Raw genomic sequence first — 15503 nt, 5'->3', positions numbered from 1 at the left:
ACCTTTTTCACTTTTTCGAGAAGCACAGTTGTACTTGCACAAGACGCAAATATGTGCTTCTCGTGGAAGCACAAATGTTTGTTTTTTTCAAGAAGCACAATCTTGTTTCTCGCGGAAGCCAGCCTGTGTTTCTCGTAGAAGCATAATTTTTGTCCCTTTCGAGAACCACAGTTGTGCTTCTCACAGAAGCAAGTCTGTACTTCTACAAGAAGCAAATCTGTGCTTCATGTGAAAGCACTTTTTTTTTCGCTCGCGAAAGCAAATCTATGCTTCTCATGAAAGCATATTTTTTCCCTTTTGAAGAAGCACAACTGTGTTTCACAAAAAAACTCCAAATCCTAAGGAAAAACCAAATGAAACATGAAAAAAAATACCTAGATCCCGACAACGCATACAAAAAAATAAAAACAAAAATCCAAGGGGAACACACATCACGCGACACGTGATAGTGGTTGGGCACACCATCTGGCTAGTTCCCAGGCCACAAAAGTGACCCTCGCAGGAACCCTGCAAGGGGTAACTCTTAGTTAGTTGGGGCGAGCCTATGTCTCGCTTCAAGCGAGATAGTAGGACGTCTCGCTGAAGGCGGCCGCCTGATTGGGGACGGCCTAGCCTCCGACACAGGCCTTTGGTGTTTCTTTTTATTTTTTGTCACCTTTTTACCTTCATTTTTGTTTTGTATTTTTACTTTTACTTATATTTCAAAATATTCTGAGTATGTCTATTATAAACTCACTTTATAGACAAATTTGAAAAATGTTAGTCGTGCATTAAATTTTTTTAAATATGTGTAGAAGAAGGTTTCCGTCGTACACAAAAAATGTAGAATGCCTACGGAGAAAAATAGAAACCAAAAATATATAAGTTTTTATTCTTAAATAAAAATGTTAATCATGCATTAAAAAATCCAAAGTATGTATTAAATAATGTTTTCGAGCTATACTAAAAATGCATACAGAAAACATACAATGTGTACGGAAAAAAGTAGACATCAACAAATACTCCCTCCGCCCCAAAATTCTTGTCTTAGATTTATCTAGATACGAATGTATCTAATACTAAAACGTGACTTAATACATCCGTATTTAGACAAATCTAAGACAAGAATTTTGGGATGGAGGGAGTATAAGTTTTCAAAAATGTTAACCATGTATTTGGATAATGTTTAAACGTGTATATGAAAAATGATTCTGATGTATATAAAAAATGTAGAATGTGTATGGAAAAAATAGACATAAAAATATATGTCTTAAAACATGTTAATCATGAATTTGGAAAATGGTAAACATGTACTCCCTCCGTTCGGAATTACTTGTCGCAGAAGTGGATGTGTCTAGACGTATTTTAATTCTAGATACATTCATTTCCGAGACAAGTAATTCCGAACGGAGGGAGTATTTATTAAATGTTCCAGATGTGTACACACAAATTACAGTGTTTATGGAAGAAGTAGATAAAAAATAAATTTTAAAAAAATGTTAATCATATATTTTCAAAATGTTAAACGTGTATATAAAAAATGTTTCTGGTGTAGACAAAAAAATATACACTGTGCATGAAAAGGTAGATATGAAAAATAAGAAGTTGTCAAAGATGTTAATCACATATTTGGAAAAATTTAAACGTGTATATAAAAACTATTCCTGGTGTATACGAAAAAAGGACAAAGAAAATAAAGAAAACCTATAAATACCAAAGAGGAAACCCAAAAAGAAGGAAAACGAAAAGAAAAAACCAGTATAAACGAAAAATAAATAAATAAAGAAAGAAAGAAAGAAAAGAAAATAACTGATATAAACTGTGAAAGAAACGAAGATCAATGCTGATAAAACAAAAACTGAAGAATGCCAATGAAAGAAAAAGAAAACTGAAAGGAAAAAATAAAATAAAAAGAAGAAAAACAGATGAAACTGTACCTAAAACGAGCGAGCGAGCGACTGAATAGCGAGCACAGCGCTAACAGGCCGGCCCATATGGGCGAGCCCTTAAGACGAGATGGGTGCTAGTTTGGCTATAAGCGAGATATAGCATTCGTGGGTTAGTTGCTCTCTTGTTGTGCTCGAGCTGTTGGGCTTCGTAGCTCAGCAACGGCTAACAATGTGATGGCATGTTTGTTGAAAGGCCCAGCTGTTTACAAAGAGTTTCTCAAAAAGAAAAGGCTGTTTACAAAGTGGAATTGGCGGGTACGCAGTATGAAGGTAAAATCATACTCCTTCCATAAAGTGGAATTGGTTTAGGAAGGCAGGTTTGAGGTTCTAGTGGCAGGGGAGTAGACATTGGTAGATAATAGGGGCGGTGAGGGAGGTTGAGAATGTGTGGTGTGTGGGAGATGGTACAAAGATGATTTGCGTTTGCTGCTGACAATATGCCTCCGGCAGTGCCAATAGAAGGCACAAGAACTAACATTCTCAAGGTTTCTAGGGAGGGACGATCTTAGCTTGTGGTCTGGAATAGAATCAAGTTTGATTTCCTGCAAAAGGGATAGGTGTGGCTTAGAAAACTGGGTTTCAGAAGATGAACAAGATATCAAGTAGAGGAACTAAATAACAACCGCCGAGAGCCATGATAGTTTCACACTGAAAATTAACATTGCACTAATGCTAATTCTCAGTAACCTCTGCTTCAGAGTTTAGTCATGACAGCTTAACATTGAAAACTAAGTCTGCATTATGCTAATCCCCTCTGCTTCATTGTTTAGTCCTGACATGCCACCCAAAAAGAGAGCTTGATGTACTACGATTGTTCTTAGCTAGATTCGCAAAGGCTTCAGATTCTAGTGGCGGGAACAAACAGAATTATCAGCGTCATTTGTTGTTAGCTGGATTGTTCCTGGTAGGCCAGCTCTGAGAAGAGCCAAACGCCAAACGACAATGGAGAAAGGACAGTTAGCAAGGAGGTGGCAGGCAGTTTCAGTTCAATTGCAGATAAAGATCTTTGAGCTGATGATGATTAATAAAATGTCTGAACTTACCCATCATTCTTCTATTGTGAGTTATTTTTCTCAGCAGCTTCACAAATCAGCAGCAAACATCGTCCGCAGTGCAATTGACACTGATCATTCAGCTCTTGGAAAAAGGTAATGTTACCAGCATCAGGTTAGAGGTTATTCTAGAAAAAGCTTCAGCAATTTTTTTGTTCAGTTCACACTCACAATGCAGTGATGAACTGCATTCATGTATCATTATTATTATTTTGACCTGAAACAGTAGGGGAATCCCCTACGATATTTTCCTATTGAAAGAGATACAAATTTATTTACAAAGCTATAAAGGTTATGAGACCATGCTGTACAGGGGAGGTTACAAGCCCAAAAGGGCCAAACTAGTGCAAAGTAGTCAACCAAGCAGAAAGCAGAGCTTGAAGATGGGGCTTAACCCTATGACCAATGAGACCGATATCTCTCTTAAACAGCACACGCCAAGTAGCCAAAGAAGGTGTCTGATGCTGAAATATATAAGCATTGTGTTGTTTCCGCACATTCCACGAAACACAAGTTGCCACCGCAAAGAAACAAGGGCCAGTAAAAGATTGTTTAGCCGAGCGGAACATGGCAGCCACATCATGATTTTGGGTCCAGTGTATACCAACCTGCCTCCAGCAACAGCGAGCAAATGTACAGTTGAAGAAAAGGTGATCTCTGGTCTCTCTGCTGTTGCTTGCACACAAAGCACAATTTAATCCCGAATCCATGTGCCAGTGTCTTCTATCCAACATGTCGTGGGTATTGAGTCGGTCAACCAACAGCAGCCAAATAAACACCTTCAGTTTTGGCATGCACTTGCTTTTCCACATTTTCTTGAAAATAGATGGACACTCTAGACCGGCAAACAAGCCAGCTGCAGTATCCCGTCCCTGGGGTACCTGAAAAAACCAGCAGTCTGACCAGAACGAGCCTCCTGATCCATATTGAGCTCCAGGAGAAGCACCCCCAGTTCTTGCAATTCAACAAAAGCTTGCTCTGAGAGAGGACAAAGTTCATCACAAGTTCACGCAAATCCCTTGAACCCAAGAGCTCGGCCAACCAAACATCAGGATTAATTGCATATGAGAACAGGCTTGGGAATTTATGGGCCATTAGAGGGTCACACCACCAGTTATCTTTCCAAAACAACACTGATAGACCATTATGAGGAGAGCAGACCGAAATTCCACGGAAAGAATGCATCAATGAACAGACGTCTTGCCACCAGAAGGACCCAACCATAGCACTAGCTTGTGGTGTGGTGTTTTGATAATAAGCAAATTATGGCCTCTCGACTGAGTATGCAAAGACTTGCCAGAATAGTTTTGATTATTACACTCCACAAGTTAGTCACGAGCCAGCCCATCAGACACATGGCCGGACAAACCTTAACCGCAAAAGCCCCTAGGCAAGGTCGACCAAATCACCTTCACTAAGATTAATGCAAAATCAGTCTTTATTTCTTCAATATCATGCCCATGCATTTTCACCTTGAAGGAACAGCAATGTTGGTCGGAACTGGATGACAGTGCGCCTACCTTGAACTTCAAATCTATAAAAGAATTGTCCATTACAGCAACCACCGACCTCTTTAGGCCTTGTGAATCAGCGATGGTTCCATCAAAGAGCCGGATTTCTTCATTAAACCCACTGGCTAAACATCTGACGGACAAACTGAAACTGTTTTTCACTTCCAATATGAGAACCTCTACGGTCGCCTCAACTGCGTGTAAAAGACGTGACAAAGTTATGTCAACTGAGCCACAATCGCCAGCAATGTGAAACGTGCATGGCTGATCCCATGAGCCCAAGGGGCCTATGAATGATGCACCATCAATCAGCTGTAGGTCATCTTTTTCTTGTTCGCCTGACTTGATCTTCATGTCATATTCAAGTAGAGCATGATCTGCCATATCTATCCCTCGCTTGGGGCCAATCATGTTGATGAGAGAACCCTACAAAATGATTATATTTAGTAGCTCTTTATAGAAAAGTGGGAAATGTCTAAAGCTAAATACTTCTGTTACGATGTTTCACTTGTAACAAAATTTGATTCAAAGGAGTTTTTAATAATTGATAACCAGAGCGACCAGGAGCGACTCGCGACTCGATCTAGCGCCGCCGCCGGATCCTTTCTCCATCGCCATCTCATCCGACCCTACCACCGCTCCTGTGCGGCGCTGCCGCGCCGCACCGGGGCGTCCCCGCCTCCCTCCTCCGGTCTCCCCGCCACCACTCTCCTCTCCGCCGTCGCCGGCGACGACGCCGAGGCAAAGCCCTAGCGGCTCGACGGCGGCGGCTTTCTTCTCGCGCGTCAGCTGCTCGAGATCGTTGTGACGGTTCCAATCTTGATCTCCTCGGCGGTGATGGCGGACAACGACGGCTGGAGTGTGGCGGCGGGTCTGTAGCCGCAGCGGCAGGTGGCGGTGGCGGCCATGTTGCAGCCGCTCAACCTCCGGTTCGGCTTCGGATCGCGGTGGTGCTCATGGTCTTGATCTGCATCATGCGGGCGCCCGGGGCGGCGACCTTGGGCTTGGCGGTGGTGGCCATCTCCTCCGTCGGAGGTGGTCGTCCTGAGGCTGGGTGGTCGGATCTCGAGATCTGTCATCTAGTCCTGGCTGCGAGTCGGGGAGACATAGTTGCCGGTGAAAACCGAGCCGATGGCGGGCGATGGCGGCGTTCTGCACCATTACCTTGATGAAGGCATCGTCGTGTAACTACTGTCGATCCACTCGTGCTGCTCCGGGGGAAACCCTAGGATCTGGTCTTCCAGATCAGGCGATGGCGGCACTGTGGTGTCGTTTCTCTCTTGGGAGCATCGTTTGTGGAGCAGCGCTGGAAGACTGCGGCAGGAGGTGGAGCGGCTTCGTCTTGCATGGAGCTTCGGTGGAGATGTCAAGTCATGTCTGGCCGACAGGTGCTACGCTGTGTCATGCCTGTTCGGCAGGTGCTACGCACAACAGATCTTCCAGAGACTTCAAGCTGTGTCGGCTGGTGGTACTTGGCGGCATGGTGTTGCGGTGTACTGGCGACGACCATGACGTGCTCAGCAGTTTGCGCGCAGGGAGCTGGTGCCGTTGGGCGCCTTGGTGGCGTCGACGGATAGCCGGACTGGCAAGGATGATGCGGATCTCTTTCCTAAAGATGTGTCAGCGGTTCGATGATGATGGTGACGGTTCGATGATGATGGTGATGACTTCTAAAACGTGTGCATGTGGTGTACGCTTTAGGTTTACTCCACCGGCTGTAGGTTCCGATACATTATGCGGATGGATCGGCGACGACACCGGTTTTAGATATGGGGAGTGAGAGCACTCCATATTATCGAGTTTGTAGGTGTGAGTAGTGGCTTCGGGTGTCTTGATGTATGTTCTTGTCAGACCTTTGTTGAATGATTAATAAAGATTGTTGTATGCATCGATTGATGCAGAGACCGGGGGTTTTGACCTCCTTTTCCAAAAATAATAATAATAATTGATAACCAAGATATTTGTCGCATTTCAAGACGGTTATGAGCTGCATAATGGTGAGAGGGAAAATTGGTGCCCTAATTTATTTGACTTTGTTTCAAACCCTTAAATATACACAATTGTACATAAGCATGTGTGTAATAAAAAGACAAAATAAAATGACTTGTACTGATGGATTCATTAATGGTACTCCCTCGGACCAGGCTTATAAGGCCTAACGCATATTTCGGGATTTAGTTTGACCATCAATGAGACCAATAATATATGATATGTATGCCACAGAAGGTATAACACTGAATTTGCGTTTCAAAGAATTTTCCAACGGCATAATTTTTATGCCATATATCTCATTATTATTGATTAATTGATGGTCAAAGTAAATCTCGAAATACATATTAGACCTTGTAAACCCAAACAGAGGGGGTATGCATCCTCATATGTCTATAAACAAAAGGATATCAATTTCCTGGTGTGCTAAGAAACAGCAAAGAATCCAAAACTATTCAATTTGGATTTGTTTGGGACGTGATACTCCCTTAATTTCATAATTCAAATCTGTTCTCAAACTAAATCATCATTTCATAATATAGTATTGCTTATACAATCGTACGTGTTACACAACTATTCTGCTACTTTTGGACAGATAGTCGCATAGAAGCATTTTTTCGCAGCTAAGACAGATTAAATTGGAGCTACAGCACAATAAATATGTGGAACAACAACAATAAACTAATCCTATTTATAGTTACTAAGAAAATCAAGAGTGAAAACTGAACTTCATGTCTACTACATAATTCAGGAGCAGGGTAGTAGTTGTAGTATGCCATCGAGAGAATGTAACTGCTCTGATCTCATATGTTATATTCATGTGATAAGTTTAACCTTATACTGTGAAAAATGAATAATATAGCTTAAAATAAGGAACAGGTTTGCTTAACCGCATCAAATATCAAGGTTCGTCTATTTAAAACACAAGTACAAAATCTGGTATCTACCCCTGAAATATTCCATACCGGCTAAATCTATTCTCTGGGGCGGTTTTGATTGCCTCCAAAACTGTCCCAAGGTGTGATTTAGATGGTAGTGGAGATTTGTTTTTAACGGGCAAACACCTGGTTACACAGACAAACCTCGATCATATGGGGTGTTAGGGTAGACTTGTTCGTAGAAAGTATTGTAGATAAGTATAGATGTATACCTGCTCCACGATGACGGGGTCATCCCTGCTAATATTGACAACATAATTAAGCAATGGATCCAGGTCATCCCGAACTGCTACATATCCATACAACTCTACGAAGCCATCCACAGGAATTTTAGCCAACTCTAATGAGTAGATTTGCAGCATGCTACGAGCAAAATGTCTAGTACAAATTCCATTGTGAACTTTGCAATTTGCAGCAGGATCTGATAGTGTCATTGCCTCCAACCGAGCTTCATAAAAAGTAAAGTTATAGTGTAAGTTTATAACTCAAATTAATACAGTAAATAAATACATGATATTCAAAAGGTAAAAAAAATGCCATTTGAGGATTACATGGACCTATTAGAATTTTTCTTTCTCAATCTACTAAGTGGATATGTTCTTTTTACTACAAACTTCGCTACCTCGAGAAGTTCTTTAGGAATACCAAAAGAAAGCATTACCTTGAAAAGCTTGTCGGTTGCTTACAGAAAAAAAAGAACTGAGCATAGGGCCGGTGAGGATTAAAGAGCATTTCGACAAAAAAATGTATGTCCTCTTATGTACCAAAGCATACAGCACTTGCGAGGGTTATTCCAATTAAGAGATTGAAGGTAGGTCAGAAGGTCAGCAAAAAGAAACATCATGAGGCGCCGGGGGAAAATGTCTCCTACAAGCATATATGCCAATAGGGTTATTCCAATTAAGAGATTGAAGGTAGGTCAGAAGGTCAGCAAAAAGAAACATCATGAGGCGCCGGGGGAAAATGTCTGAACATGTCACAATACACTGCGGCTACTGCACAAACCGAACCATAACAAGAAGGGATGTATCTTCAGAAAAGCTGGCATTAAGCCTACAAAGCCAAGGAAGAGAAAAGCTACAGAGATGATTGAAGACCAAAAGGGTGGGGAGGTACCAATAATGCCTAGCCTCTGCCTTGAAAGTGTCCAGGAGGTGGGCTAGGCTGAGCTGGGCGTAAGATGACCGTGTTACGATGCTCCCAAATGCACCATGCCACCGACATGATGACTGAGGATGTGCCCTTGCCAGCAGGGTTGCACCATCGAACATATACAAGAGAGTGTACCTCGTGCCATGTGTGAGGAAGTGCAACCGGTGAGAAGGTGTGCCATTGTCTACTCCGATTGGTCGAAATGTGTGCAGCTAGGTGCATGATGCAAGCCTCGTCTCACCAGTCTCTCAACGATCCAGCGATGGTCTTGACAGGCAAGTCACACGAAGAACTTGGCCCTAGGGGGAGCCATGCGAAAGAGGGCATCCAGCCATCCAGGAGCTCGAGCCAACCACCCCGTGAAAGAGGGCATCATAGCAGCTCTTGGACGTGTAATGTAGTGGTTCTATTTTTCAACCTTACTGACTTGCTCATACGGAACGGAACCAAGGTAGTGGTTTTTGTTTCTGTGAATAATAGGAAGAGGCCGCCAAGGAGTGGAGCGATGAGTATAGCCCATAATGAAGCTGAATGCCTTTTTTCGTTCCAATTCCATCTTTTTTTCTTGAGAATCAGAGATTATATTGATTCATCAGCAAGGGAACGATCTTGCTGAATACTTGGGGCTAACATCACCGGTGCCTGGCCAAGCCAGAAACAATCCGGACTAGAAACAGAGGCCAGTTTAGCCAAATAATGTGCAGCAAAGTTGGCCTTGCGGTTTACAAAAGTGAAGTTAAAGAACCATACCACTTAGCTCCACCCGCAATAAAATTGCATCTATCATCACCAATCAGAAAACCCGACGAACCACACAGGATATTGTGATCGAAGGCAGAATCAATGATTCAGCATTAATTTTTAAGGTCCCAGCAGGAGGACACCAATGTTGAGTAGCAGCAGCAGAGTTGTGACCGATCGCCTTAGATCTACCCGAATGTTTTGCAGAAGAAGTATGGGGTTGTATTTTGAAGGAGATCCGTAATGGCGCATTCAGCTTATTGGTTGATGAGTGTCGAAGAAAAAATGGCAGTGTTTCTATGATATGTTAACAAATGTGACGAGTCAAATGAGAGGTTTGTTGATGTTCTTCATGTGGAGGAGACAACAGCCGCTTATCCCAAGTCTAAAATTGATTTTCTAATTGCAAAAGCTTGGTTTGAGTCTACAGCAAGTGAGATGACAAGGTTATGATGGAGCAAGTAACACACATGGCAGATGAGTTTAATGGTCTACGAGCATAATTTATGAGAGAACATTTCAGCTTATTATATACATTGTTTTTCTCACAAATTTAACTTGGTTGTTGTGGCCATTGCTAAGAAGATATTTGATGTTGGAGATTTCTTTGATACGGTATCATTAGAAAAAGGATAAACTTCGAGAGAATCATCGAGAAGTGAGAAAACCAAGAGCTTTCTCTTCAAAGACTGGGAGAATACTAGATGGACTTCTCACTATACCACTTTGTTGAGCAAAGATGTTCACCTCAGTGGTAAAAGTACTAGAATATGTTGAGGAAGAGGGCACAGATTCTAATAAGCAATGTCAAGTCAATGGTCTTTTAATTAGTTTTAATCATTTGATTCCGCATTCTTTCTACAATGATGATTATTATATTAGCATTAATAAATGGGCTATCAAAAACCTTTCAGAGAAAAGGATAGGCACATTGTAAATTCTATATCAATGGAATTTGTTAAGCGAGAGCTAGGGAAGCTTAGATGTGAGTATGGCTGGAATTCTCCTTGAACAAGGTAGGTTCTTTCTGTAGCCGCTGCCACTGCAGCCGTGGAGAGATGCTTCTCAGCTATAAAGTTTGTGAAGAATGCTTTATGTAACAAAATGGGTGATGACCTTTTGAGCTGTGGCCTAATTTGTTTCGTAGAAAAGGAAATGTAGGATAACATCCCTAATGAGGTGACAGTTAAACCCTTCCATGCAAAAAATCGACGTGGGTTGAAACAGAAGGAGGTAATGCACTCAAGCTTATTTCTTTATTTATCAATGTTTACATTCTCCCTAGATTTTAACATCATCTTTTCCTATAGTTTGTAATGTTTAACATATTGCTATTTCTCAAGTCATTGTATCTTAAAATGGTTAGTTTACTTTTACTTTGGTGATGAACTTATCATAATTATGTGTGTGATGAAATTATATTATAAGGAAATATATGATTTTGCTTCACTCATGCTTGTGTAGTTGTCTGGTTAGTTTCCGTAAATGACCTAGCCATTAGTTCCTACAATCATTTCCGGCAAAAGAAGTTCCTACACGCCTTTGCCCCCTCTCAGTTTTCATCCTGGCTCCACCCCACATTGTTATCAATCAGTGAGAGAAAGAACTAAAACTTTGCTAGCTAGAAACTGATAAATGTATTGGGGGATAGTATAAATTTGGAAGTGGCAACCCAAACCTCGTGCTAAACAGGGGCATTGAAGGTTTGGTTGGCTCCTTTCATAACTAGTAGTATGTGAACTGTATGAGGACTTGAAACCCTTTGTGTTATTGGTAGCTTGAGGCTGCATGTATAGAGACTTTAAATCTAATTAACTGCAGCAGTGTGACTGTACATATTTATACTGTTATTTGAATTTGCAACTGTCATTTTCCTGCGTACTATGCTGTTCGTATATATTGTTGCACGGTTTGATATGTAAGAAAAATTTAGGGAGAATGCATTAATTTATTCAGCCTCACATGGGAAATTGGGCTATGTAATCACATAGCATGGAATAAAGTCCTAGTCAATGTCATCAATACTCTACATGCCACCTCAGCCTTTCTTGTCAGGTGACAGCACCAATTGCTATCTGTCCAAACGGTCCCAACCTGAAGGGCCGGCGAGAGTGGAATGCGAGTTTTGGGGTGGAACTGTTAATCTTATAAACTGAAAGAGTGCAAGGCGAGCAAGCTTCGGCGAGTGTCTCAAACAGCTAGCATTGTCTCTGTACAAGTAATCTATATGATCAATATCAAATCTGTACAGCTGTAGGATATGGAAAGATGTACCACTGATTAAGAAAACTAATCATATATCTAACAATAAAAATAAAAATAGGAAAGATATATTGGTCACTTACTCTCATTACGGTCTGCAATACGATACTCTTCTTTCCAATGAAATAAATCAATACCCCTGTATATAGAACCGTCACGGTGTCTGCTTTTTGCAAGTATACCGTTCACACTAAATCCTTCGTCATCACTGAGTCCTTCATCCTCACTGACAGCGATTCCAGTAATGTGATTCTTGGCTGCGCTACTTCGGTCTTCCTCAAAACCAGGTAAGTTCACATTTTGGCCCCATGTATCACTTTTGTCATCCATAACCTCTGAGGTTGTCCTAAAAGCATCTTTATCACTTTTCCCCTCGTCTTCATCTATAACCTCCGAGACAGTGCCCCTCGTCCCAGTATTTTTCATTCTTTTCATGATTTGAGCGATCGAGATGGGCAGCCGTCTATATGGTTTACCAGACTCATCGCCTTGTACTCGACTGACGGTGGCCAGGTTCTGAGATCCATGAGGAAATCTATCACCAAAATAGCATAAAATCCAATCTCAGCATCGGACATAAATAGGATTGTAATCATCGGGTAAGGACTGAAATCGTGATGCAACCATTATGTAAGCCTGAAAAATGGTTGGTCATAATCCGCATCTAAAATTATGCCAAACTCCTTTTAAAAAAAACTATACCAGCCAGGTAAAGGCGCAAACGTTAGCATCAGAACAAGAAAACACACCGGGAAAGACGACGGGCAGGTGGATTTGGAGCCGCCAAGAGTGGGATAACTCGTCGGGCAAGCGCTGAAGGCCACCAGCGAGGCGGGGAAGATGCCATGAAGGAGATGGGAAGTCGCGAAGTAGATGAGAGGCGGTGCATTGGGGCACGGAGGTGGCGGCGTCAGAGGAAACGTCGAATATACAGAGGAAGATTTGCAGCTCAGCGCGCGACGGCGGCGGCGCCGGGGCAGGGCGGCAGTGCTGGCGTGGGGTGGGGGGCTACACTACTATGCACACGACATTATACACACGATTTTTGGACGACAATGCGATCAAGCCTAAAGTTGCATGACAACTGAACGCTACATGGGCCATCGTGCAATGGTGTGCATACTAACTCATCGTGCTCACATCCCCTCGAAAAGGAAAGAAAAAAAACTCATCATGCGCAGAGCAGTTTTTTTCAAACTTGTTTTAACACAATACAATCAAAGACGCTAACATACACAAGCATAATAGAAGACACTCGTCAAAACTACAGTCTCAATGGTGGATTATGGTGTCTATGCCTCCCAACTTGACGTGGACAAAATCGCATTCATGGAGGAGCTCTGTGAGGTCAGAGATCTACACGCTGGACCATGGGCCGTCGTAGGGGATTTCAACCTCCTACTCAACCGCGAGGACAAGAACAAAATGGCGGTGAATAGGAGGATGTTGGCATGCTTCCGCACAATGTTGAACCGTCTCGAGTTCAAGAAGATGTACCTTAACGGCAGACGCTACACGTGGTCAAATGAGCGCGAGCATGCCACTTTGGAGAAGATCGATCACGTGCTTACCACAACGACTGGGACGACATGCACCCTTCCAGATTCCTTGATGCCATGGGCTCGGCCATCCCAGACCACTGCCCTTTGCTACTCGACTTAAACGCGGACTGGAAGGTGGGGCGTAGGTTCAGATTTGAGGCCTTCTGGCCGAAGGCAGCAGGTTTTGGGAAAATGGTAACCGCGGCAGATTCAATGAATGGTGTGCAACGTCCGGGGACGGGCGACGCAAGGACTATAGGGCCATCTTCTCCCTTGTCCTCTGGGAGTTATGGAAGCATAGAAACATGATAGTGTTCCACGGAGCGTCATCATCAGTCCACGAAGTTGGTAAGAGGATCTTGGAGGAAGGAAGGGCATGGAAGCAAGCGGGCTTGCTGAAGGGCGGCCTAGAGAGCTTCTTTCAAGCGTTGTCACGGTGGGTTGGTCGGGAGTAGTTAGCCCACTATGATGTATACGCGTGGATTTAGGTGTGTTTTGTAACAAACCCATGTGGAGGGGCTCTCCACCCCTTTTCTTTCTATAACATATGATACACATGTGTGTGCGTATTCGAGAAAAAAACATACTCACTCCTATGAACGCGCGCGCACACACACCCAACCCCTATGAGCACCTCCGAGAGACTAAGCCGACATAGCATCTTGAGATTTTACAAAGTCACCATAGGCGTCTTGCAGTCGACGGGAATGTCTCCTCCCACTACACGAACATCGCAGAAAGCCTGAAATAAATCCAGGAATAATGCGAGCACCAATGTGAAGTCTAGGACTTAACTCTGGTTGGATGGGGATACCAGTGTCCTTCTAAGCATCCAACCATAGGTTGTTTCGTGCACAGTAGTTTTCTTGCTGAATAAAGACACACTGGTTTTCTTTGCGGGAAGAATAAAGACACGTTGTTTTTCTATAATAATAAAATGTGACCTAACCGGACCTCTCAAACCAACCCTATACGTCTAGGTTGTCCGACACCCCTAGACCAGCCCATATATGGGCGGATATTGGGAGGTCCGGGCGCACTCATACACGTCCTCCATGTCGGATTGATGGAATGGACCCACACGAAAACACGTGGAAACCCTTTGGTCCGACCGGAGCTCACCGGTCTGCATTCATGTCGCTGCTCTTGCGCGCTGGCCGAGGGGCCAAAGCCGGCTATTTAAGCCGGACATCGAGCCGCAACCCTAGTTGCCCCCATTTCCTCCCCGTCTCTCCCATCTGTGCCACTACCGCGACCTCGTCCACACCTATTCCACGCCGAGCTAGCCATCCTCCGGTAGCCATGGTCCGCCAAAAGATTACCTACTACAAGATGCTGGCCATGCAGCGTCAGGCGAAGATCCATGCAGGGATGGAGGACATCCACTCCATGCACCGCATGCCGCTTGCTTTGCAGCCGGCTTGCCTCCGAACCCTCCGGAGGGGGAGAAGGAGGAGCAGGTGACTGTCGGCGTTCTGGGAACGGGGGTCCCCAGACTTGCCTGCCTGCGGCCCACGGCGTGGCTAAGCCAGCAGGCCGTACGACCCATCTTCATCAACAAGGCATCCAAGACCCTCGCGAGGCGGACGACGCAAGACCTCCTCAGGAGTGGCCTAGTCAGGCAGGCTCACGAGGAGCGGAGATATCAAGGCGGGGCAAACCTCACAAGGCTCTCGTGACGTGAGCCATGACGATCGGCACCAGGCGGGCGCCAGGCGGGTGCTAGCGCACGCAACGTCCTTGTTTCCTCTTTGGTGCTAAGGAGGCCAGCGCAGGCGAAGAGTACCGAGGCATCAGGCAAAGGTTGCCATATCGGTGCAACGAGACCAAGACCAGAGGGACGACAGGACGGAGGTCATCGTGGAGCCCAAGACGGCGTCACCACCAGAGCTTTTCGCAGGCGAAAACCACTTTTGTCAGGATAGCTTGTACTAGCTGTCCCCCTTCAAATTTGCCCGCCGTTGTTGGCTCCCTTCCCGCTCAATATTTGGGAAGAGGACCAGGGCCTATATAAGTAGAGCTAGCTACCAGGGCATCGAGTCCTCACTCACACAAGTTCGGCAAGCACAAGAACACCTCAACCTCAGGAGGCTGTTCTTCCCCTTGTACTGTTCATCATCAGCCCAAGAGGCAATCCACCACCACCACACTGGAGTAGGGTATTACACCACAACGGTGGCCCGAACCAGTATAAATCCCATGTCTTTCTGTGTTGTGAGTTCGTCGAGTTCGTCCGCGAGATCTTATCGAGCTAGGGCGTAGATCGGTAGGAGGGAAAGCCTTCGCGCGCACCCCAGTGTTCGAACCTTAAGGGTTTGCCGAAACCCCACATCCGACAGTGACAGCCCGGATGTATAAGGGTGGTGCTAGGGATCCGTTCGCATAGGCA

General features: G+C 44.1%; 1 protein-coding gene across 1 annotated transcript; it reads right to left on the bottom strand.

Moving 5' to 3' along the window:
* Window positions 1–3181: 3181 nt before the first annotated feature.
* On the bottom strand, window positions 3182–12596 carry LOC109733352 (uncharacterized). Its single transcript, XM_020292555.3, has 4 exons — window positions 12323–12596; window positions 11657–12108; window positions 7631–7866; window positions 3182–4917 (listed from the first exon to the last, which is right to left on the bottom strand). Exons 1-4 carry the CDS (start codon window positions 12460–12462, stop codon window positions 4351–4353), a joined length of 1395 nt encoding a protein of 464 aa, XP_020148144.1. The 5' UTR covers window positions 12463–12596; the 3' UTR covers window positions 3182–4350.
* Window positions 12597–15503: the final 2907 nt, after the last annotated feature.

This window comes from Aegilops tauschii, chromosome 5 (genome assembly GCF_002575655.3).
Source record: "Aegilops tauschii subsp. strangulata cultivar AL8/78 chromosome 5, Aet v6.0, whole genome shotgun sequence".
NCBI lineage: Eukaryota > Viridiplantae > Streptophyta > Magnoliopsida > Poales > Poaceae > Aegilops > Aegilops tauschii.
Note: the sequence above shows the minus strand (reverse complement) of the source record. Positions and strands in the feature narration are given on the sequence as shown.